The sequence below is a fragment of the Emys orbicularis genome, chromosome 7 (genome assembly GCF_028017835.1).
Source record: "Emys orbicularis isolate rEmyOrb1 chromosome 7, rEmyOrb1.hap1, whole genome shotgun sequence".
In the NCBI taxonomy this organism is placed as follows: domain Eukaryota; kingdom Metazoa; phylum Chordata; order Testudines; family Emydidae; genus Emys; species Emys orbicularis.
In genome coordinates, this window is record NC_088689.1 from 11,948,075 (window position 1) to 11,973,585 (window position 25,511).

The following is a 25,511-nucleotide window of genomic DNA, read 5'->3' on the forward strand; positions in this document are numbered from 1 at the left end:
ATTCTGAGGCACCCAAAACTCCCCCCGCCCCCCCTCCCCCGCCTTGGTCAAGCTGAGACTGCTGAATGGCCAATTTACAGCTTGCTGACTAGGCTGCCTTTAACAATAAGCCATAGTGGTTTCAGACACTTTACTGGTTTGCCAAAGTCTCCCCATACACCATCCCAGAGCCCGCACCCCATTCCCCCAGCCCAGAGTCCCCTCCTGCACCCTGAAATCCTAATTTCTGGCCCCACCCCAGAGCCTGCACCCCCAACCAGAACCCTAACCCCACACACACACACCCCAACCCCAATTTTGTGAGCATTCATGGCCCCCGCCATACAATTTCTATTCCCAGATGTGGCCCTCGGGCCATAAAGTTTGCCCACTCCTGAGATAGGCAGACCGGATGTGAGAAACTTGCTGTCTGAAGGGGAGCAGTGATGACTACGGATATTGGGTTAGGGGAAGGAGAGCTGTTCCCAGAGAAGGGATGGAAAAGGTGACAGAACAGCGAGGGTGGCAGGGCTGCTGCAGGTTGGTGATGAGAGTGAGAAGAAATAGGAGCTGAATTTACCTGTCTCCCATTCCTTATTTTGTAAGAGTGAAAATACTTGGTGTTTCTGTGGCTTAGTGTATGATTTGGATATTTGAAGGCACACTGCCTTTTCCCTTCTGCTTTACTATGTACTGGAAACATGCCTTAATGGCCATATAAAACATGCATGGGAGTATCTTTTTCCTAATTATTGATTTGTACACTAACTTCAGAGTATTTTTTGACATTCTAACATTTATTTTATGATCGCATGGTGCAAGTACCATCTTAGCATACAACAGTATGATGCCAGAATGATGGAACTTTAGCAGTATGCTGCTGTGACATGAGATGCTTGAATACAAGAAGCTGTTGTTTTAGGATGATCAGAAACATCAAATCTCATAATAAAGCTCACTTTCCATTGGACTAAATGCTACCCAAGATCTTTATCTGATATGTTCTTGCTCGTATCTACAGCAGCACTATTTCTGTTTTCAAAGTGGCATTCAGTCTGTTATTTTAAACCCTGGGGCATATTTAGTTCATGTTATCAGTAGACCAGAAACTGCCTGTTGGATTTCTATAAGAAGAAATACTTTTTAATATTCAGAAACAGTTTGGCAGAGGCCCAAATTTGTACTTTTGTATAATCCTTGAAACCAAGGTTTTAATCTGGGGTATATTAAAATGGCAACACATTCATCAGTTCACACAATAGTGTGCACAATTTAGATTAAATTTGCTTTAAAAAAAAAACCCACCACCAAATCTCCTGTGGGCTCACATATTGTAGGATATATTTAAATCCAATGCAGGTTAAAAATCATTGAAATAACTAACTTTCTTAGGTTCCTACCACAAAACCAGCAAATTATGTCATTTAAAATTATATGAAGGCAGGAACTGTGTAGCAAAAATAACAACTTTAGCTTGGCAGCCATCTTTACAGAGCAAATCCGATGAGCAGTAGCAGTAAAAAATGCATTGTAGTAGAAAATTACTTTTCCTTGAACAGGAGACAGAAAACCATATTGTATTTCTGTATGCTGAGTTCCTTTTTTTGTAGCAAGAAGGGAAGGGATTGCCGTTTATATCTCATAGTACATCAAAAAGGGGGAGCAGTTATGTTCTCTCATTATTTATATGGCAGCATAATTGAACATGACACTGGAGTGTAGAGTGGATGGGATGTGCTCAGTAGTTAACAGAACCATGCTTCAAAGATAGAGACACTACAAAATAATACAGAACATACTAAACAAAGAGTGGAGCTTTAATGCTTTGTATGCTAAATGGGTCCTTAGAATCTTTGAATTAGGAAGTGGAGCAAACTGGATGTACATTAACCATAATTCCAGATGTTTTGAATGCTGGGAAGAAAACATGGGATTAGTATTTACTTTTGGGGGAATTCTGTGCCACTGCGCAATGCAGAATTTTGCAGAAATTAATGTTGTACATGCAGAATTTCCTTTTTTCCCCACAGAAATGGGCCACAGAGATGTTGGCCGCCACTAGGGGCCGCTGGACCTGGCAGACCCCAGTTCATAAATAAAAGACAAGGCCGGGGGGAGTGGATGGGAACAGGAGGGTTTCCAGCAGTTGCCGTTCCCAGCACGTCCTGAAGGAAGGTGACCATGGCGTGCAGGAAACTCCCTGCAAACCCAGGACCCAGCATCAGGCTGTTTCTCCCTCTGGATCCCTGGGTTCTAGGAGAGTAGGATCTGTGAGTGTCTTGGCCGGGGGCAGCTTGCAGCTGGGCTCTGGGGCATAGAGAATATGAGTGTCTGGGCTGGGGAGGGGGGCCCTGCAACTGGCCTCTGGGGGGTAGGGGTAGGTGGTGAGAGTGTATGTGGGCTGGGGGGGGGACCTGCAGTTCGCTTCTGGGGGGAGAATGTGTGGGCTGGGGGGGACACACCCTGCAATTGGGCTCTGTGGGGGGAGGGAGAGTGTGGGGGGGGCGCTGCAGTTGGGCTCCGTGGAGGGGGAGGAGGTGTGAGTGTCTGGGGGGGGGGACCTTGCAGTTGGGCTCTGGAGGTGTGTGTCTCTGGCCCCCCAGTTGGGCTCTGCGGGGAGGGGGCAGAGAAGCAGGAACTGGGTTGTCATAGGGGTTTCTTTAACTCTCTACTCCTATGGGCGGGTTTGTGTGTCTATTGTTGCAGACACACTTGCTGACAGGTATTATGAAAAAAATTACCAAAATAATTGAAACCGGCGTGGTTAAATAATGTTATTTTGACAAAATGTGCAGAATATTGCAGAAATTTTAATTTTTTGATGCAGAATTCCCCCAGGAGTAAGTGTTGGAAGAGACAAAGGAAATGGTTAGGATGGCAGCTTAGGTGGGAGTGTATGGTGAAGCAGTGAGCGAATACAAAGATGGAGGGGAGGTGCAGGCACTTTGTAGAAACTTTCAACATGAGGAGAAGGGGGAGAAGCTTGAACTCTATTGGCTCACGCTTTTCCTCTACATAAAGATACTTAAGAAATGTAAAAAGAACAGGAGTACTTGTAAGGTGCCACAAGTACTCCTGTTCTTTTTGCGGATACAGACTAACACGGCTGCTACTCTGAAACCTGTCATTAAGAAATGTAGGAGACCAGGTCAGAGCAGTAGGAAAAGATGATGATTTTGGCAGCTTTGTTTTAGATGCACTAGAGCAGGGCAGCCCATAGGGGGAGATGTTGCAGTTTTCAAGCCAGAATAGAAGGGCATTGACTGCTATTTTGACAGTAAGACTAAAGAAGACAAGATGAATTTGAGATGTTATAGAGGAAATAGTGGCAAGATTTGACAAGGACATGAATGTAAGAGGTAACAGGAAGGAGAACAATCAAAGATTGCACCATGGTTGTGAGTGTGGGTAACAGGAAGGATGGTATTGCTGGCAGGAAAAGTGAGGAAAAGAATAAGTTTGAGAGAAAAGAGTAACTTCCTTTAGATCAGTGGTTCTCAAACTTTTGTACTGGTGACCCCTTTCACACAGCAAGCCTCTGAGTGCGCCCCCCCCCCCTAAATTAAAAACACTTTTTAATATATTTAACACCATTATAAATGCAGGAGGCAAAGCGTGGTTTGGGATGGAGGCTGACAGCTTGTGACCCCCCATGTAATAACCTCACGACCCCCTGAGGGGTCCCGACCCCCAGTTTGAGACATACTGGACCAAATTCACTGCTGGTATAACTTCATTGACTTAATTGAACTTGCTCCCATTTATGCCTTTGGTGAATTTGTTCATTAAATTGAAGGTGGTGGCAAGACATCGAAGAAAAGTGATCACAGAGGGTAGATGGAGATGTAGAACTGGACAGAGATCACAGGTGGATAAATATTTGAGAATAATTATTGTAGAGGTGATAGCTGAATCAATAAGCTGATCAAATAAGTTAAGGATATAAGTGTAGAGGAAGAAAAGGCAAGGACCTAGGATGGAAGCCTGTAGAATTCCAGCTAAGACATCTTTAGTAATACTCTTTTTTGCTACTGATACTGAATTGTAACTAATTTTGGTTTCTGTCAAAATGAAGGTGCTATTCTGTTGAGAGTATTATTAATGGAAACTCTATAGATTTCTTGTAGATATTACAATGTTAGAGTGAGAATTTATTGTCCAACATTATTTTTTAACCACAACCTAAAATACAAAACAATTCAAAGCTCTTTTATTCTACTACATGAGGGCTCTGAAGTGTGTTGCAGAAATCAAATTGAAAGGAAAATCCGATAGTTGCCACTGTCTTTAAAAACTTGTTTTTAGGATTCAGTTTATTAATACAAGGCATGTTGTGTATTTACAGTTTCATTTATGATGATATTCTGTCAACACTGTATAACAGAAGGGAAAGGAAACATTCTTCTGAGATTTTCCATATGAGGTGCTGAAAGGTTGGCGTAACTTGTGTAAAGATTTTAAAAAATCAGTCTGTCATTATAAAGTCTAAACTAAGCTTGTTTTTTCACGAGGAAAGATTGATTTAATCCTTGGCATACGTATTTCAGTGCTTTGGACCTACACTGCTGTATACAGAAAGTCAGTTTTCAGACATTATCTGAAAGTCTCATTGCTTAGTGGTTTTAAACACTTCCATGTTTTTCCACATCTTAAAATTATTATATTAATTTGTGATTATTCAAACAGTTTTTTAAAAAAACTGACAACTACACAAGCATTCACCTTTGCAGAAATCACTTTAACACAGTAAAGAGCAGTACTTTGATTTAATGCCTAGTTTATCTGTATTATTTTCCGTTTTGTTTCATATTGCATAACATACTGTACAAATTATACACAGGCTAATTGTAAAGATTTCCTAGGCATACACTGTATTAAAAATTGGCTGGAAGAATTGATCAGACACACAGTTATTTATGAATATTTGAAGACTATGTTCAGTAGTCAGAGTTTAGTGTGGTACAAAAAAGTGTTATAATGGAGTAAGTAGTTGAAATCACAAAATGGAAAAACTAGGCTGAAAAAACTCCTAATGGTAAGATCTGTTGTACTGTAGAATAGTCACCTATGAGAAGTGTGGGAAACCCTATTATATGAGACATTTAAAGTAAGACTGGACAACGTACTAGAAAACATATGAAGAATGGCCATACTGGATCAGACCAGTGGTCTGTCCAGCCCAATATCCTGTCTTCTGACAGTGGCCAATGCCAGATGCTTCAGAGGGAATGAACAGAACAGGGCACTTATCGAGTGATCCATCCATCCCCCGTTGAAGGAAACTATCCTGCAATGGCAAGTAGAAGGAGTAGGGCTCTGATTCTGAAATCAGATCCATGAAGTTAGACACTTACCCAGTGGGGCTTCCCATGGGCGTATGTCAACACTGCAGCTGGGAGCACGTCTCCCAACTCAGGTAGACGGACATGTGCTAGCTCTGCACTACCTAGCACACTAAAAATAACTGTGTGGATGTTGTTGCAGGGCAGTGGCTTGGGCTAGCCACCCTAGTTCAACCCCTGGCAGTCGGGTGGGCTTGGACTGAGGCGGCTAGCCCAAGTCACTGCCCACTACAACATCCACACTTACTTTTTGTGCTAGCTCTGCTTGAACTACCGTACTAAGAGTTTGCCTACCCAGGCAGGGAGGCATGCTTCCAGCTGCAGTGTTGACGTACCTAATGACTTCAGTATACTCCGACTCAAAACTTAAAAATGTATGTCAGTGGAGTCCAATAAATTCCCTCCTCCCACCTACCCAGAAACATGTACTTCACAAAATATTCCCCACTGCCATGTACTCTTTCATTATTTACTATCACTCCACCTGATTTACCACCAATACATAATACAGGTATAGTGTAAGAAGCAGAGTGACATCTATATTCAGGTTGAATAAACATTTCTATTCAAAGGGATCGTTTTTGTTTCCTTAACACTTTCCCTTTTACCTGCTAGGCTGAAATTTTGGCAGGTGTTCAGTGCTCAAGAACTTAAAATCTGAGCCAAAAGTTTCAACCATTTTCGAGAATGAAAAATATTTTTTCCATTATTTAAAAAAAACAACAACAAATATGCAAGCTAGAAACTTGAAATCTTGGCAGGGAGTTGATGTCTTGGTCACTAATGTGCCTTTGGGTGGTCTGGTGATTTGTCAATGGTATAAGAGTTTAAAAACGTGTTTGTGTGTTTTGTGCATGCACGAACATGCTTGATTGTTACACAATATATTCACAAGGAGAGAGAGAGAGAGGAGATAAGAACATAAGAACGGCCGTACCGGGTCAGACCAAAGGTCCATCTAGCCCAGTATCCTGTCTACCAACAGTGGCCAATGCCAGGTGCCCCAGAGGGAGTGGACCTAACAGGCAATGATCAAGTGATCTCTCTCCTGCCATCCATCTCCATCCTCTGACAAACAGAGGCTAGGGACACCATTCCTTACCCATCCTGGCTAATAGCCATTAATGGACTTAACCTCCATGAATTTATCCAGTTCTCTTTTAAACGCTGTTATAGTCCTAGCCTTCACAACCTCCTCAGGTAAGGAGTTCCACAAGTTGACTGTGCGCTGCGTGATGAACTTCCTTGTATTTGTTTTAAACCTGCTGCCTATTAATTTCATTTACTAGATGCGGGAAGGGCAAAAGCCTTTCAGCTTCTGTTTTTCCCCCACCCCACCCCATCCATGGCTCCCACCCAAGCACTATAGGAGGTCTTCATACTCTCGAGCTATAATCCCAGTCAGACAAATTTACTCAGGTCCTTCAGATTAGGAGTCCCATCTGGTGAAGCACAGAGAATTCACCTGAGAAGCAAGCTGCTTCATAATCAAAGTTGGTAGCTCTGCTCTTGAGGTGACTTCGTTTGCCACTTTCCCCTCTCCCTGCTCCTGTTTATAATGGCTAGGAGTATGGATAAGGAGAGGCTTGAATCTGAAGGCTCAGCACAGAGACACTCAACTTCCTGAATGCTACTATCTCCTAAAGGAATAATACAAATTGACAGTGGTGTGCCTGGAATCTCTGGTGTAATAAACTTTTTCTGTATGCATGGTAAAAAGAAAAGTTGACATCAGGTGAAGAAAAGAATACAAAAAATGGTCAATTCTCTTGAATTTGACCCTTTGTGCTCCACTCTGGCAAGGGATGGATGGATGGGGAGTGTACTGTGCACAGCCTGCAATGGAGCGGGGAGTGGCTCCTAGAATGGACAGTGGGGACTGGTCAGTGCCCCGGGGTAGGGGGTTCCCCGATCCTCCACTGCAAAACAGCACACCCAGAGCCCTCCGCCGGCAACCAAGTTGGAGAGGATAGATCAATGCACGGTGGTTCCCAATACTCCCCAGTGCAAAATAGCAGCACGCACATACCCCGCCGCCTGCAAGCCAGATGCGGAGGAAGGGAGGAGGAAACCTTCCAGCTGTGCCTCTGCTGCTCTCCCAACCCCAACTTCCCCTTCTCCCCCCAAAAATCCCTCTCCCCAAACTCTCCCTACACATGCTCTCCACGCAGGCTCTATCAGGCAGGGCAAGTGGATGGGGTTGTGTGCTCTGGAGCTGCGCTGAAGGGCCAGGGTTGGGAGGGGAGTGGAAAGATGCAGTTTGGGGGGGACAGTGCCCCTACATGCCCCCCAATCTCCTTGGATGTGACATCACAAAGTGACAAATGTTGCTCTTATGCGGTGGGTATGTTGCTGTTACCAAGTGGACAATTCACAGGAGGGAAAGTCTTCCATGGGGAAATGTTGCTCGTAAGCGGTGGTTACTCTTACAAGGTGTTGCTGCAAACAAGTGTCTACTGTACTTGGATACTGAGGTTGAGAGATTCCAGATGTTATTTATGGTTCCAGAACACTTACACTATCCAGCAGCATGAGTGATCTTGGAAAAGCACTGGCTATATTATGTTTTGCTAAGGTTTTCTGTTGTATTAAAAATTCTGATTTCTTATCAAATAGTAGCTTTATACAACTGCCTAGCTGATGTAATTTTGCTCCATTCAAGAAAAGGAATGGGAGACTAAATGGGATCATAGCTGTGAGCAGCGCAATCTGGGAAACGGACAGATTCCAGAACTTAGTCTGGGATTGTGGTTCAGACAATCTGATCTGTTCCTCTCAGATCTGTAAGGTTAGGAAGAACAGAGTTCATGAATTACTTATGTATAACATAAAAATATAGTTATGGCTAATAGCACTCTAGGACTTTGCTAGAAAAATTTAGGAAATATCATTGTCACATACACAGTTAAATTCCTTTAATATAACAGCATAATCTCTCCCCAAAACACAATATAAAACCTTAACTAGGATGTACCACTGTCCTACAAACTGAATACTACAAATAGTACTGTGCTTTCACTTCTGTTCTAACTACAAACAACGTGGGACTGTGTGTGCCTTTTATGTAATATATATAGTTGTGTCCTGCAATTTAAAAGAATACAGAAATGATACATAATAAAGGTACACAATGAATCTTGGACACTAATATCGATTAATCCTTCTGAGACAGTTCTGGTTTCTCCTTGCCAAAATATTGTAAATAGAAATAGTCTCTGCTTTGTTCCTTGGAAGATGACTAAAAGGAGAAGTGAAGCTTCTTTCTCTTACTTTCTGGCAGGAGAGGAGCAATGTCCATAAGTGCCAAGTATAATAGAACTAAGTAAACTTAACCTTTGTCACGAAAAGAAAATTAACTAGAAATTAAAAACGTGCATTGAATTTTATGAAAGCAGAGAAAAAGTAGTCCAGGAACTTGAGGAAGGTGACTAGCTGATTGTTTCCATCTTATTTATGGATGACCTAGGGTGGCTGCTGGTGTACATTACTTGAATTATAATAATACTTTTCACTTATATGGCACCTTTTCTCTTAGGATATCAAGGCTGTTATCCTCTCTTTTTCTTATGGGGAAAATCAGAGGCCGTTTGGGTTTTTTAGCTGATTTCTATGACTCTGTTAATCCTCCCTAAAATGAAATACATGAAAAGTTTCATATCTGGCTTGTTATAATGTGCTTCTAATATTTGTTGAAACATTGAATGCTGTAGTATCTCAATCTCCCATTATTTTATGATAACTTTAAAAGAATTATTTATATCCTACTTACTAGTTCCAGATTTCTGTGGTAAGTTTGATTACCAGTTTTAGAATGTAGTTTTCCATTACTGCATTTTTCTAAATCAGAAAAGCTGTGCAGTAGAATTAAAAGTAATATGTTGATGAGACAAATGCTTGAGAAAATTTTAAATTTCAGTGGAACCATTAGCATCTCCATATTATTACTTGTGAAGTGGTCCAAGCAGATCAAGAACATTTTTGATGCACTAAATCTTAACCAGCTTGGGAAGTAATAGCATCTAAACTTTACTGCAGTCTTACTTGTAAACCATAGTATTTAGTATTAATGGATAGGTTGTGCAGCCATTACTGTATTCAGCTGTGATCTTTATTTTATTTAACTTACATCGCACTTCTTTCACTTTGTAATGAAGTCAGTCATGTTGTGATTTAGCACTGTACTTTGTTTTTAATCTTTTATTCAAACTCTTATTCGGATGCAGGCATGTTTCAATGCAAGACTCTTTTATTTTTGCTTTCAGATGGTCTTCTTGTTGTTGGTGTCCATTCAGCGAAGTTTCCAAATGAAAAGGTTCTCAATAACATTAAAGGTGCTGTTCTTAGATATAACATTACCCACCCTGTGGTAAATGATGCTGATGCAACACTTTGGCATGAGCTGGAAGTGTCTTGCTGGCCAACTCTGGTCATTCTTGGGCCTCGTGGAAATATGCTGTTTTCTCTTGTTGGAGAGGGACACAGAGATCAATTATTTTTATTTACTTCTATTGCTCTAAAGTTCTACAAAGAGAAAGGACAAATCACAGATAACAAAATTGGAATAAAATTGTACAGAGACTCTCTACCTTCTTCTCCCTTGCTGTTTCCTGGCAAAGTGACTGTAGACAATTCAGGAGATAGACTCGTGATAGCAGATACCGGACATCACAGGATTTTGGTTGTCAGGAAAAATGGGCAAATCCTACACACCATTGGAGGTAAGATTTACATAAATTTCTCAGAATCATGTTATTTTAGAGCATAGGCTCTTCAGAGAAGTCTGTGCATTCTTTGTGTTCAGCGCTCAGCATATTTTAGACATTTGAAAATAATTACTGATTTTTTTTCAACAATTTTGTTTAAGCATTTTGCTTAAAACTCCCCTTTAAATATTTTTTGGATAGTAAAATAACTTTTAGAACAAATCTATGTGAGAGACTCCATGAATACACTTGTTTAAGGTGCCTCATGTTTCTAATTGTTAGAGTAATTTTGACATTTTTATATTAATTTCAACATGCAGTACAGATAACAGAGTATAGAATCTGCACAGACAGTGACTAGTTATAGATCGCTTTGTGTACATGGTGCTGTACATCTACATAGCAGGTACTGTGTGTCTCCTTCCCTGACACCACAAAGACAGAATCCACTGCAAGGGAGTGGGTGAGCCAGGGAGATGAGGCGAGACACAAACACCTCCCTCAGTCCACTGACAATGCAGTGCTGATGAACCCTTTCTTATTAGTGGAATCCTGGGGCCAGCTGCTAACTAGGGATTCCCTAGGAGCATTGCTCTTTAACAATCACATGTAGTGTCTGCAACAAATTAATTGAAGCCTTGTACTGTTGTATAGGAACCTAAAAGTCTAGAAATTGACTAGAAACAATTGTCAAAGCAAGAATGCAAAAGTGACATGTAAACTACATATTTAAATTTAGTTGCTAAGATAGCCTGGGTAGCAAAGGTAATTTTTAATGACTCTTTAAAAGTGTTCAGCTTTCTCTTTTGTTCACCACACAGACCTGCGCATTCTTCTGCACCTCTTATATGCATTTTTTGCTATAATCTTACATAAAAAAAGTGAATAGTGATTGCATCTCATAGGTTCTTTTGGTCATATCTATATTAAGCGTATGCCTGTTATAATAGCCCAATTACAAGCCATCCTACTGACAACCACTGTTGACAAATTTTGCTATGGGTCTGATGCGAAACCATTAAAGTTAAGGGAAAGTTTCCAATTGACATCAGTGAGTTTTGGACCAGGCCCTCTATGTGTATATATGGATTATTTCAATTCATCTGCCATTGAATAACACCTGCTTCATTGTAGGATGTTGCAGTTATTAAAATAATGCCAGCAGTACTACAGTTTTTAAAACAGGAACCTTATTAGTTGAATGACAGCAGATTAAGTAGGCAGAACATAATTATCCAAGTAAAAAATCTAATCAGGACACCAGCGTTAGCACCTTCCACAACAGCAGAGGTGTTATGTGAATTCTTATGAGCAGTAAGATGGCATCTCTAACAGCAAAGTATTCCTTAATATGATGTTGGGTTAGCCATTCACTAGTGATTCAAAGGGAAGAGTACTGTCTATTTAATTAATAAGACCACTTGTCACATCCTGCGCAGTCCCCGAGAGGTCTTGCATCCAAGTACTTTCTGAGCTTGATTTTGCATAACTAATTAAATTTGACATTGTCACATCCTGTATTTGCTGTCTGTAAACCCTAAACTGTCATCTTACAATTTATATGTAAAAGTTAATAGTAATTTGTGTATTTTAGTGACTCAGTAAAAGAGGTGTGGGCAGAAAACAATGTAGCGAAGATTATAATTCAGTAATAAGCGTTGGTATCCACTGAGGTTAAAATAACTGAATTTGCGTCATAGATCGTGATGCAAACTTAATAGTCCATAAGTCTAAATGTCTTCCTGTGACAGCTGCAGCTAATTCATTTTACAATATACTCTGTCCCTCATTGTAAGATATGATACTTACGTTTACAGTTCTTTATGTAGATCATGATGCTCTTCTCTCTCCTTATTGTGCTGTCTAGAAGGCTAACTAGATCCATTCTTCGTGCTGCCCTTTACATGCAGTTCCATACCTCTTTGTTGCTAATAATTATTGATCAAGAACTGTTTTTGCTGAACATTACTTTGCTTTGCAGCTTATCCAGAACACTAAATAATTGAAGTAAATAAAAGTAATGAAGTTAAAATGTTTGCAGCTAATTTGCTTTGATGTAACCAGGACTAAAATACTGAGGGATGGATTTTCTGAAATTGTGTCTGTCTTAGTCCAAGAAAAGAGGAGCAATTTAGAATCGCAATAAAAGACTTTTATTGTGAATGTTGCTTGAGCGGAGAACCCATGTATACCTAGAACTGGAGAGAAAAAATGTCAGGATATTGAATTGTGTCATTGCTGTTGCACAGCAAGGTGGTTCTAAAATGAAACTATACAGAAGAGTTCTAAAAAATAATTGAACTGTATGCAGAGCTGCAAAAGCACCTTCTGGAAAATGCTTAAATCTGTAAAATAATTGTACATGTGCTTGCTTACTGTTTTCCTTTTTTGTGATGTGAAATCTTATTCTCTTCATTGGTTTGTTTCATGTCTAGGACCAAACAGTGGGAGAAAAGATGGAAGATTTTCAGAGGCAGCATTCAATTCCCCACAGGGGGTGGCTATAAAGAATAACATTATTTATGTTGCTGATACAGAAAACCATCTGATTAGAAAGGTAAAATTTTCATTTAAAAGCAAGTTAAAGGATAACAGTGCAAATTCTATTCCCAGTTGCACAGATGAAAATTGACATCAAAGAAATTATTCACAAATTCTGCTGTGTAACTAAGAGTATAATTTGCCCCAGTATTTTTGCCCAATTTGTTTTTAAAGGAATGATGTTCACTTTTGCTATATTTAAATACTTTAAAACTATTAATGACAGCAATTTAATACTTTCCTAATGGAAAATGTGCAGCAATAATTGAAATATTGTGTGCCATGAAATTTTTTCCAGTAAAATGATGCATACATGATTTGTCCTGACAAATCCCTGATTTGCCTATTATTTTGCCATTAGAAATATCCAGTGTTAATAATGAATATGGAAATTGTTTTCCCTTCATTTCAAGTTACAAACCTAACATCAGATTCTTACGTACAGTACAAGTACTGTGGCGCTGTGGTAGAGTGAGTCTCATAGTTTTTGTAGAGATATACAGTAAAGTAACAAGCCACAAGTAATCATTTATATTATTAAAAATTTAGGATTCTCAATATGTGAATTTATAGACTCAAATCTTCCCCCCCCTACCCCCCCGGTTATTAAATGAAGGGCTATGCTGTTGTAAATGCAATCTTCCTTAAATTTGTGGTTTGGATCTTGGATTTGACCTGTGATTGATTCAGAAGACCCAGGAGTTGAAGTTCATGGGAGCAACAAGACGACATCTTACTGATGAAAGCATTTTATACATACCATAGAAACTTGTTGCTTTAGCACATAGTTATTCCTAGATGATTAACCATTGCCCTTTTTCTAAAGGGGTACCTCGATAGTACAATCTTTAAAGAACTGAGGTAATCTAAAAGCTATTTTTGTGTGCTTTCAGTTGTTTTTGACGCTCGCAAAAGACAAATTTAAATGTAAAAGTGGAATTATTGGTACAGATGTGGTGTTATATTGCATATAAATAGGCTCTTCTTTATTCCTTTTTTACATAATCATCAGGATTAATTAATGACAAATTGGAGGAAGACTGAATCAGAAAATCCTTTCTGAAAATTGAAAATGAACGCAGGAGGAGAGAAAGGGATTGGGAAGGCAGAAATGAAACAGAACATTATTTTTCATAATAATAGGCATAAATTAAGCTTTGTCTACACTAGCACTTTTGTCGCTCAGGGGTGTGAAAAATCACCCGCCTGACTGATGTAAGTTTCACCAACCAAAGCGCCGGTGTGGCCAGCTCTCTCCCGCCGGCATAGAGCCGAGAGCTCCTACACATGAGACCTTATAGCGGCATAGCTGCAGTGGTACAGCTGTGCTACTGTAAGATCCGTAGTGTAGATATAGCCGGAGTTGCACATCTTATTAAGTAAATTGTAGAGAATCATTTGCCTTGTGCACGTTATGATATATGGTATGTTTTTGTGTGTATATAATTTTTTTAAAACACATTGTTTTCTTTTAAAATAAAATTCTAACATAGGTGTCCATTCTTTACCCATGCACTTTTCTAGAGACAATTGATGTATTTCTTTAGTTGCTTTGACTTAATCATGACAGAAAGGTCATTTACCATTTTGGTGTAGATGGAACATAAATTAAGGCTTTTCAATAAGTCTACTAATTTTAGCAAAGTTGTTAATTGTCTTGTAAAATACCTGACAATCAAATTGGCAATCAGTTTCTGTCTGTAGGCAACTTGTTACATAGCAGACTTTCTGCTTTAGGGTAAATCTACACTGGAGCTAGAGCTGTAATTCCTAGCTTGTGTAGACATATCAACTCTAGCCCTGATCAAACTAGCTTGTTAAAAACTAGAAGTGAAGCCTCCATGGCAAGAGCAGTGCGTTGGGCTAACCACCCATGAGAATGGTCCGATCTGAAACCCTAGGCACATATTTGGAGTGGCTAGCCCGTTCCATCGCTCACAAAACCACAGCTGTACTTCTATTTTTAGTGTGCTCACTTGATGAGAGCTAGCACGGGTGTGTTTACTCAACTGGGAAATACATCTCCAGCTCCAGTGTAGATATATCCTTAGACATTTAGGTCAATTAGCTAAGGAAAAAGTCAATATCACCGCCTATAAAATCATTGTATGTATTACTTTTTTCCCTCCTAGATTGACCTTGAATTAGAGATGGTGAACACTGTAGCAGGCATTGGAATACAAGGCACGGACAAGGAGGGTGGAGCAAAAGGAGAGGAACAGCCCATCAGCTCACCATGGGATGTGATCTTTGGAAGTTCAGGTATTGTATCAATTGAGCTTGAAATTTTGCACATTTAAATTCTTAAATGTCAAATCAATTTGTTTTCATAATCGAGCCTAATGAACGATGGCTTCATACACACAGATTCCACCGTTTCCCGCAGGTATCAAATCCATGATTTTTAGCATAAAAACATAAAACTCTGCTACCTGAGGAGAACTTTGTGAATTGTAGTAGGCTGAATAATCCCTGGGATCAGACACTAGAGGGAGTCATGATCACTTGCACTAGCCCAGGGATTGGCAACCTTTGGCACGCGGTCCACCAGGGTAAGCCCCCTGGCGGGCCGGGCTGGTTTGTTTTCATGCAGCGTCTGCAGGTTCGGCTGATTGCGGCTCCCACTGGCCGCAGTTCACCGTTCCAGGCCAATGGGGGCTGCGGGAAGCGGTGGCCAGCACATCCCTCGGCCCGCGTCGCTTCCCACAGCCCCCATTGGCCTAGAGCAGTGAACCGCGGCCAGTGGGAGCCGCGATTAGCTGAAGCTGTGGACGCGGCAGGTAAACAAACCAGCCTGGCCCGCCAGGGGGGCTTACCCTGGCGGGCCGCGTGCCAAAGGTTGCCAATCCCTGAACTAGCCCATTGTATTGCACAAGGATCATTCAGACAGCAACTATAATTTAATAGGACCTTTTAAAATGTATGTATGCGTTAGAAGGTTAATGCACCATCTTCCTACTATAGGCCATCCAAAGATCTCTAACCATTTGTAAACATTAGGATTCAGGAAATGAAAATGACACTAATTTGGGATTTGCTGTGGTCATTCCTGGATCCGTGACAAAAAGCATTGCTAAATGGAAGGACCGTTGTTGACTCAGTCTGATATTTCATGAGCAATAGGGATCTATTATCGACCACCTGACCAGGACAGTGATAGTGACGATGAAATGCCAAGGGAGATTAGAGAGGCTATCAAAATAAAGAAGTCAATAATAGTGGAGGGGATTTCAATTAACCCCATATTGACTGGGTACATGTCACCTCAGGACAAAATGCAGAGACAATATTTCTCGATACTTTAAATGACTGCTTCTTGGAGCAGCTGGTACAGGAACCCACAAGGGAAGAGGCAACTCTTGATTTAGTCCTGAGTGAAGCGCAGGATCTGGTCCCAGAGGTAACTATAACAGGACCGCTTGGAAACAGTGACGATAATATAATAACATTTAACATTCCTGTGGTGGGAAGAACATCTCAACAGCCCAACACTGTGGCATTTAATTTCAGAAACGGGAACTATGCAAAAATGAGGAGGTTAGTTAAACAGAAATTAAAAGGTACAGTGACTAGAGTGAAATCCCTGCAAGCTGTATGGATGCTTTTCAAAGACACCATAATAGAGGCCCAACTTAAATGTATACCATACCCCAAATTAAAAAACATAATAAAAGAACTGAAAAAGAGCCACCGTGGCTTAATAACCATGTAAAAGAAGCAGTGAGAGATAAAAAGGCATTTTTTAAAAAGTCAAATCCTAGTGAGGTAAATAGGAGCATAAATACTGCCAAATTAAGTGTAAAAATGTAATAAGAAAAGCCAAAATGGAGTTTGAAGAACAGCTAGCCAAAAACTCCAAAGGTAATAACAAAATGTTTTTTAAGTACATCAGAAGCAGGAAGCCTGCTAAACAACCAGTGGGGCCCCTGGATGATCGAGATACAAAAGGAGCACTTAAAGACGATAAAGTCATTGCGGAGAAACTAAATGAATTCTTTGCTTCAGTCTTCACGGCTGAGGATGTTAGGGAGATTCCCAAACCTGAGCTGACTTTTGTAGGTGACAGATCTGAGGAATTGTCACAGATTGAAGTGTCACTAGAGGAGGTTTGGGAATTAATTGATAAGCTTAACAGTAACAAGTCACCGGAACCAGATGGAGTCCTGAAGAGTTCTGAAAGAACTCAAATGAGAAATTGCGGAACTAGTAACTATGGTTTGTAACCTGTCCTTTAAATCGGCTTGTGTACCCAACGACTAGAAGATAGCTAATGTAACGCCAATATTTAAAAGGGGCTCTAGAGGTGATCCCGGCAATTCCAGACCAGTAAGTCTAACGTCAGTACCAGGCAAATTAGTTGAAACCATAGTAAAGAATAAAATTGTCAGACATATAGAAAAACATAAATTGTTGGACAAAAGTCAACATGGTTTCTGTAAAGGGAAATCATGTCTTACTAATCTATTAGAGCTCTTTGAAGAGATCAGCAAACATGTGGACAAGGGGGAGTCAGTGGACATAGTGTACTTAGATTTCCAGAAAGCCTTTGACAAGGTCCCTCACCAAAGGCTCTTATGTAAATTAAGTTGTCATGGGATAAGAGGGAAGATCCTTTCATGGATTGAGAACTGGTTAAAAGACAGGGAACAAAGGGTAGGAATAAATGGTAAATTTTCAGAACGGAGAGGGGTAATTAGTGGTGTTCCCCAAGGGTCCGTCCTAGGACCAATCCTATTCAACTTATTCATAAATGATCTGGAGAAAGGGGTAAACAGTGAGGTGGCAAGGTTTGCAGACGATACTAAACTGCTCACGATCGTTAAGACCAAAGCAGACTGTGAAGAACTTCAAAAAGATCTCACAAAACTAAGTGATTGGGCAACAAAATGGCAAATGAAATGTAAAGCAATGCACATTGGAAAAAATAACCCCAACTATACAATATGATGGGGGCTAATTTAGCTACAACTAATCAGGAAACAGATCTTGGAGTCATCTTGGATAGTTCTCTAAAGACGTCCACGCAGTGTGCAGCGGCAGTCAAAAAAGCAAACAGGATGTTAGGAATCATTAAAAAAGGGATAGAGAATAAGATGGAGAATATATTATTGCCCTTCTATAAATCCATGGTACGCCCACATCTTGAATACTGCGTACAGATGTGGTCTCCTCATCTCAAAAAAGATATACTGGCATTAGAAAAGGTTCAGAGAAGGGCAACTAAAATGATTAGGGGTTTGGAATGGGTCCCATATGAGGAGAGATTAAAGAGGCTAGGACTTTTCAGCTTGGAAAAGAGGAGACTAAGGGGGGATATGATAGAGTTATATAAAATCATGAGTAGTGTGGAGAAAGTGAATAAGTAAAAGTTATTTACTTGTTCCCGTAATATAAGAACTAGGGGCCAAATGAAATTAATGGGCAGCAGGTATAAAACAAATAAAAGGAAGTTTTTCTTCACACAGCGCACAGTCAACCTGTGGAACTCCTTACCTGAGGAGGTTGTGAAGGCTAGGACTATAAGAGGGTTAAAAGAGAACTGGATAAATTCATGGAGGTTAAGTCTATTAATGGCTATTAGCCAGGATGGGTAAGGAATGGTGTCCCTAGCCTCTGTTTGTCAGAGGGTGGAGCTGGATGGCAGGAGAGAGATCACTTGATCATTACCTGTTAGGCTCACTCCTTCTGAGGCACCTGGCATTGGCCACTGTCAGTAGACAGGATACTGGGCTGGATGGACCTTTGGTCTGACCCAGTATGGCCATTCTTATGTTCTTAATCTGGGCTAAAAATGAAAGCTCTACACAACTGGTAAGACGAAAAAATATCTCAGCTTCCCACAGATATATAACTTTCTTTCCCAGTACAGTTGATACACATTTGAGCTTGACATCACATAACTGTGATTTAATATTTTACTTGTTCACTCAATGTCTATTCCAACATGATTTAGCAGCTGCTATTTCAAGATCCATAACAATTAGAAACCAATATTTCATACCACCTTAAAGTTTGGAACCTCAGCATTCAGTTGGTATAAAAAGTTGACTTCTAACTCCAGCATTTCTTCTAAATAAGCCTCTAAAATAATGTCAGAACTTGAAGGTGTAGGCCAGGCCTGCCCAACATACGGCCGCGGGCCGCATGCGGCCCGCGGGGGCTCACTGTGCGGCCCGCGGGGGCTCACTCTCAAGCCTGGGAGGAAGGGGGAGCAGCGGCGCGCGAATCAGCTGTTTCGCGCGCCGCGGCCGCTCGGGGTCTCCCCGTCCCTCCCAGGCTCTCAAACCCGGGAGGGAGGGAGAGATCCCGAGCGGCCGCGGCGCGTCGCGCGCCGCTACTCCCCCTCCCTCAGAGCCTGGGAGGGAGGGGGAGAAGCTGCGCCCGCGCCGTGGCCACTCGGAGTCTCCCCCTCCCTCCCTGGCTCTCAAACCCGGGAGGGAGGGGGGGAGAGATCCCGAGCGGCCGCGGCGTGCGAAACCGGCCCCCCTGCCCCAAGCGGGACACGGGCAGGGAGCCCTCGCGCGCCGCCACGCCTCCCCCCCCCCCCCAAGCGGGACACGGGCAGGGAGCCCTCGCGCGCCGCCGCGCCTCCCCCCCCCCCGCCCCAAGCGGGACACGGGCAGGGAGCCCTCGCGCGCCGCCGCGCCTCCCCCCCGCCCCAAGCGGGACACGGGCAGGGAGCCCTTGCGCGCTGCCGCCCCCCCCCGCCCCAAGCGGGACACGGGGGGAGCCCTCGTGCACTGCCGCGCCTCCACCTCCCGCCCCAAGCGGGACACAGAGCCCGCGCACGGCGCCGCACCCCCCAGGCCTCAAGCAGGACACGGAGCCCTCGCGCGCCGCTGCCCCTCCCCACTGCCCCAAGCGGGACACGGGCACGGTGCCCTCGCCCCCCCCCCAGCAGGGACATGGGGCTCAGCCACCGCCCCCGTCCTGAGCGCTTTCCCCCCCCCCCCGGGACCCCTGCCCCATCCACCCCCTTCCCTGTCCCCTGACTGCCCTCCGCCGCCCCATCCAACTCCTCTCCTGATTCCCTATCCAACCACCCCTTCTCCCTGTCCCCTGACCACCCTTGGAACCCCTGCCCCTGACTGCCTCCCACCGCCCCATCCAACCTCTGCTCCTTCCTGACTGCCCCCCGGGAGCCTTGCCCCTATTCAATCCCCCTGTTCCCTGCCATCTGACCGCCCCGACCCCTATCCGCCCCCCCACCACCCCCCTGAACTCCCCTGCCCTCTATCCAACACCCCCTCCCTGCTCCCTTACCGCGCTGCCTGGAGGTGGCTGGCAGCGCTACAGCCACGCCGCTCGGCTGGAGCCGGGCCACACCGCCACCGTGCAGTGCCTGGAGCACCGGGTCAGGCTGAGCTTGCAGCCCCCCTGCTTCCCGCAAATCAGCTGTTTGCGCAGGAAGCCTGGGAGGGCTGAGAAGCAAGCGGCGGCTTCGCGCTCAGGCCCAGGGAGGCGGAGCAGAGGTGAGCTGGGGCGGGGAGCGGTTCCCCTCCACGCCCCTCCCCCCGGGTTACCTGCTGTGGCGCGGGTGGCTCCCCCCACCCCAGCTCACCTCCGCTCCGTCTCCGCCTCCCTGGGCTTGAGCGCGAAGCCACCGCTTGCTTCTCTGCCCTCCCAGGCTTCCCGCGCGAACAGCTGATTCGCGGGAAGCGGGGGCGGGGGGGATGGGGAGAAGCGGGGCAGAGTGTTCAGAGGCGGAGGCGGAGCGGAGGTGAGCTGGGGCCGGGGAGCGGGGCGGAGAGCTGAAGCACCCATGGGGTCGGCTCCTAAGGCGCCACTTTTGGATAATGTGCTCCGGGGGAGCAGCCGCTCCCTCTGCTCCCCCCCAGCTACGGTCCTGGTCACTTCAACTTACCGGTTGTTAAATTTAGAAGCCCTTTTAGAACCGGTTGTCCCGCGCAGGACAACTGGTTCTAAAAGGGCTTCTAAATTTAACAACTGGTTCCCGCGAACCGGCTCCCGCTCACCACTGGAGACTCCCCTTGCCGCTCTCACCCTAGGAGACAGAGACCTCCCAGCAGGGCTGGTGAGTGCGGCCAGGGAAGGGGGAAGGGTGTGGTGGAGTGAGTGTCTGGGAGATGTGCGGGGGGTGCTGGGCTGTGAGGGTGTGGAGGGCGCTGGGCAGTGGGGGAGGTTTGTGTGTTTTGGGGTGCTAGGCAGTGGGGGCCTGTTGGGGGGTGCTGGGCAGTGAGGGAGATCTGTGTGTGTCAGGGCACTGGGGGGTCTGTGTGGGGCATTGTTTAGTTGTGGTGGTGGGGCTGTGGGGAAGGGCACTGGGAGGGAGGGAGGAGAAATCTGTGTGTATTGGGAAACTAGCGAGTGGGGGGAACCCGCGGGGCCGGGAGGTTTCGGCCCTCAGCTGTTTTCTTTGGAGTAATATGGCCCTCGCCGCTTTACGAGTTGTGCAGGCCTGGTGTAGGCAAACAAGAATGTGATATGAATGGTATGAGTTGAGTCTGATATCTCTAATTAGAAGTACTTTGGTGGGCCCAGAACAAATACTTTCAGGACAGTAAAGTTTTCTAAGCACTAATCTTGGGTCAGATATCAGAGAAAAACAATCTTAGTGTGAATTTAAAGAATTTAAATCTGTATAATGGAGAGTGGTACCGCCAGTGGATTTGGTTATTGGGAAGCGTGATAGGTAACTGCACCCATATGTATTATTAGCATTTTTAGCCTGTCCTGTATTAGTGCTACATGATCTTTCTTATCTGTGTGGTTTCTATCCAAAGAGTTTTCTCCATATAATTAGGGTTCATCAATAACCTGCCTACAAAAGGCCCAGTCACTAATGTGAAAGGAATTCCTTGCCTTGGAAAGTGTGGTGTAGCTAGAGGCGGTCTTCTGAACTTTATCCTGACTGGTTATGCCATTCTGTTTTATTTCTGGAACGTGATGTAATGAGTAGCCAATTGTCTTGATTATATGTGTATGGTCTTTTGTGGGACCATACGACACCCTGAACTTCGACAAACAGATATGCACAGGCTCGAACTGTGCAGTGTGTAACTTAAGCTGCTTAGTGGAGCAGTTTGAAGTATCCAATAGGCAAGTGTATATTTTGCTTATAATTTATTTCATGGTTCTGGCCTCTATTTCTATTAGGTGCCAACAAAATCTGTTTATTTTTTGTTTTTTAAAGATAGCATTGATTGTTAAATGAGGCATTAACTGATGGGCTCTTTGTGAGAGACAAGAATAGAAATTGTGGATAACAGCCTAGGCATCTGACACATTAAAAATATAGTGCCTGATTTTCCACTGCCTTTCACCTTCTGATTTGGTAGCGTTTTACTTTCACATTTCACAAATATAAATGACTGCACATAATGAAAGGCAGTAGAGAATCAGGTCTACATGGTATTTAGCTTCATGACATGTTGATTCTTGATACAGTTGCCAGATTTTTATATATGCCAGTTTTTGTAAATGCTCTTACCTCAGAACTTGTGTAGATTTTTCAAACTGAATTGGGTCCTAGCAATCAGTTGTCCATTTATGTGCGTGTCTACTAGACTTAAATCAATACTCTCTCTTTTTATTTGTTTACCTTTTTAAAAAATGTTTAGTGCTTCTCTAGTGCCAACTAGACAGCCCTGGAGACTGAAATCTTCTAGCTATACACAGAACAGACACAGCAGGGACATCAGTAGGGCCTGCTTTCCTGACATTCTACCTCGACCCTGACCTCGAGGTCCATCTCTGTTGGTGAAAACATAGTCCTTTTTAGGTCTATCTAGTCTTTTGGTGTCTCTGTTGAAGCGACTGAGTACCAATTGTGATGCTTTTAGATACATATTCTCTAGAAACTGGTCAGTGACCACAAACTCATTTTGCTTAATGGAGGCTATTGAACAGCCTTTCAGCTCGTAATAATTTTTATCCATCACCAGCCTGGGCCAAATTTGTACCAAGATCCAAAGACGATGATCTGCATTACATTTCCAGTCCCCCTTAATGAGTGCCATTTGTATGACTTCAGTTCTTACTGAGTGATATCCAACAATTTAGAGTTGGCAGGATATTTTGATAATTTAGAGTATATTTGCATGTTTAGATGCTTGTGTGCATTACAGTCCTATCACTTATACTAATGTATCTATGTAAAGGACGTTCAGATTTATCTTATATGGTGTTCAGAAAATATTACTATTGTAATCATAATATTTTTAAATGTGAAATAAGATGAAATGTGTCACACTAAAGCTTTTGTGAAACCACAAGGTAATGTAAACTGCTCCACTTTAATAGTGGTAAAATATGTGATTTGATATGTTAGAATATATATATTCATAATTCAAGTAATGCTATATAAAATACAATTTTGTAGAAAGTTTTCAATATCTTGGCCAAAGAAACACAGAGGTTCCATTTCCAGGCAGAGATTCAGCTGTCCTGTTGATGTTCAGTGTGCTGTGTTAAGATAAGCAGAACTGATGTTCACAGTGCATTGGGAATTGATGTATTAATGTCTGTGTTCTGGATTTGGTGGATGAAATAAAGGACCGGATTTTCAAAAGTCACTTCTCTGCATGTCCAAATGCCAACGGGATTGTACTGTCCCTAATTTGCATGTGCATCAAGTATCTGCAGGCAAGCTGGGGGTTACATGAGCAAATCAAGGTTGATGATATATGAATTGTTTCATTTGACTTGTGTTGCTAACTGGCATAGTGTATGTAATGAAGATTACCTGTAGCACACATTTTCACTTTCCTTCATGCCCTCTCCTTTCTTAGTAGGATGTACATAACTTAAACTAGTATGTACATAACTTAACTATGCCCCAGATGCACAAGGAGATTTTTTTTTTCAGAGCACATATGTATACAGATTTCATAGGATTTTAAACAAGAGACAGTTGTGAGTCTCTTTTTATATGCCAAAAGCCATGATATTCAGGGTATGAAAGGCAGGCGAAAAGAGGCTTATATGCTTAAGCTCTGTATATATTATACTAGACACTTACAATATAAAACAACATGTGCTGACCTTTTTCAAAGTCTCAAAGAAAAAGGTTACATCTTAAAAGTGAACCACCTCTGTTGTCTTAAGAGATTAATCCTTCTCTATAAAGTAATTTATAATTATATAAATTTATATAATTTATAGCATGCATTAGTATATTAAAAGACTTCTATACTAAGGTTTTTTTTAATTGCCTGTGTGTTTCACTGGAGAACAGAAACAATTTCAAATCTTTTGTATTGGTTTAAAAAAGACATTGTTTATATTGGCATATCACTGGTGCTCTTACAACATTAGATCAATTAGTAGTCAGTTCTATTTCAAAATGTTCATCTTCAAAGGTATGAAGTATATGGTTGTGTGTAGTTATAACATTTCACAGTGTTTGGATTCCAGGTGATATAGAGTCTGATCCAAAGCCCCTTGGACTTTGGATCAGGCCCTTACTGTGGAATTGTGGCTTGATAATTCAGGAAAGGTGTCTTTTATCAAATATATGGATCATAGATTGTTGCCTTAGGTTTTTGAGTAAAGCGTTTCACAAAATTTGTTCTGAAATTTGTTTAAATTCTATGTGCTTGCTGTTATTTTGCAATATATCAAGAAGCAGACTTCTAAATTCAAATGTGAAAAGCTGTGTAGTAAATGGTCTGGTCATCCTAGAAAACACTGCAGAATTTTTAGTTAGAGGGACAAACCATTCAAACAATCAGACAATCAAAATGAATTGAAATGGATACACTAATGGGTATTATTCTAGTATCATCGATATGGTCTGTGTGTCAGTACTTGATGGATTTATGCAGGACCTGGAAGGAAGGTGCATTGTACACAATCAGACACTAAAAGCATAAAAATGGTCATGGAAAAGCAAAACACTTGGTACTTGGACCACATTTCATCAAGGATCACAGTGTCCTGTTTATCGGGCTTCACAACATCCCTATGAGGTTAGTTAGCTTTTTGTATACTCATTTTACAGTTGGCAAAAACTGATGCAAAGAGGTTAAGTGACTGCTGAGTCACCATAAGAAAACTGAAACAAATATATCTTTTTAAGTTAGGGAGTTTATGAAGACAAGACAAAAAACTGATAAAATCCTGTTTTTATCTCTGATTTCATTGCTGTGTCCATTGAAATGTTGTCCTAGTCTGCTTTATAATTCTTCAGTGAACCCCAGGGGTTAAATCCTGGCCCCATTGAAGTCAATGACAAAACTCTCATTGACTTAAATGGAGCAGGATTTCACCCCATTTTTTCATATGGATGGGTATGCCTTTAAAAATGTATTATTAATTTGTGTGTACTTTTGAAGCTCTCTTCTATTTTTATTCAGTGGCTGTTGAAAGCAAGCGATACTTAAATGCACAGTTGATCTAAGTGCGAAATGTTCTTGATAGCTGCATTCTTACTGGAAGGAACAGAACTGTGACCCATGCTTAGTGACATAGCTGTGTGCTTTAGATTCCAAAATCCAGTTTTGAACTACATGATTTGCATCTATTTATAGAAACGCCAAGTGTTGACCACACTTTCACTAAACAACTTGGAAATTTGTACTTTCTTCAAACCACTGTAAGTTTTACGTGAATCAAATTTAAATGAAACTGCAGTATTTTATTAAAGAAGTACAAATGCTATAACCTTTAAAAGGCAAAGGAATGTAAGATTTTTTCCATATTTCTGTTAACGGCTTATTTACAAAAATTGCATTCCGCGGGAGATGCTATCATTTTTCTGAATTATTCTTGATGATTCACCCATAATTCCACAAGATGATAACAATTGAATACCATTTAACAGATGCTCCTTGATTTCCCAGATCATCAAAGCACAGAAAAAGCTCTGAACTTTGGCTCTTTGTTATCACAGAGTTTGACTATTTTAGGCTCTCTAAACGCACATTTCTCGTGACCTCATTACACAAGGTGTATTCTAATTTACAGAAGATCTTGTAATAGAAAT

At 42.2% G+C, this 25,511-nt stretch overlaps 1 protein-coding gene across 1 annotated transcript in view; it reads left to right on the forward strand.

Moving 5' to 3' along the window:
• The window catches only part of NHLRC2 (NHL repeat containing 2), a 61,157-nt gene that overhangs the window by 12,879 nt on the left and 22,767 nt on the right, over positions 1-25,511 (forward strand). The window contains exons 3-5 of the mRNA XM_065407531.1: positions 9,584-10,039; positions 12,460-12,581; positions 14,698-14,827. Coding sequence (XP_065263603.1) covers positions 9,584-10,039; positions 12,460-12,581; positions 14,698-14,827 — 708 coding nt within the window. The remainder of the gene's footprint in view (positions 1-9,583; positions 10,040-12,459; positions 12,582-14,697; positions 14,828-25,511) is intronic.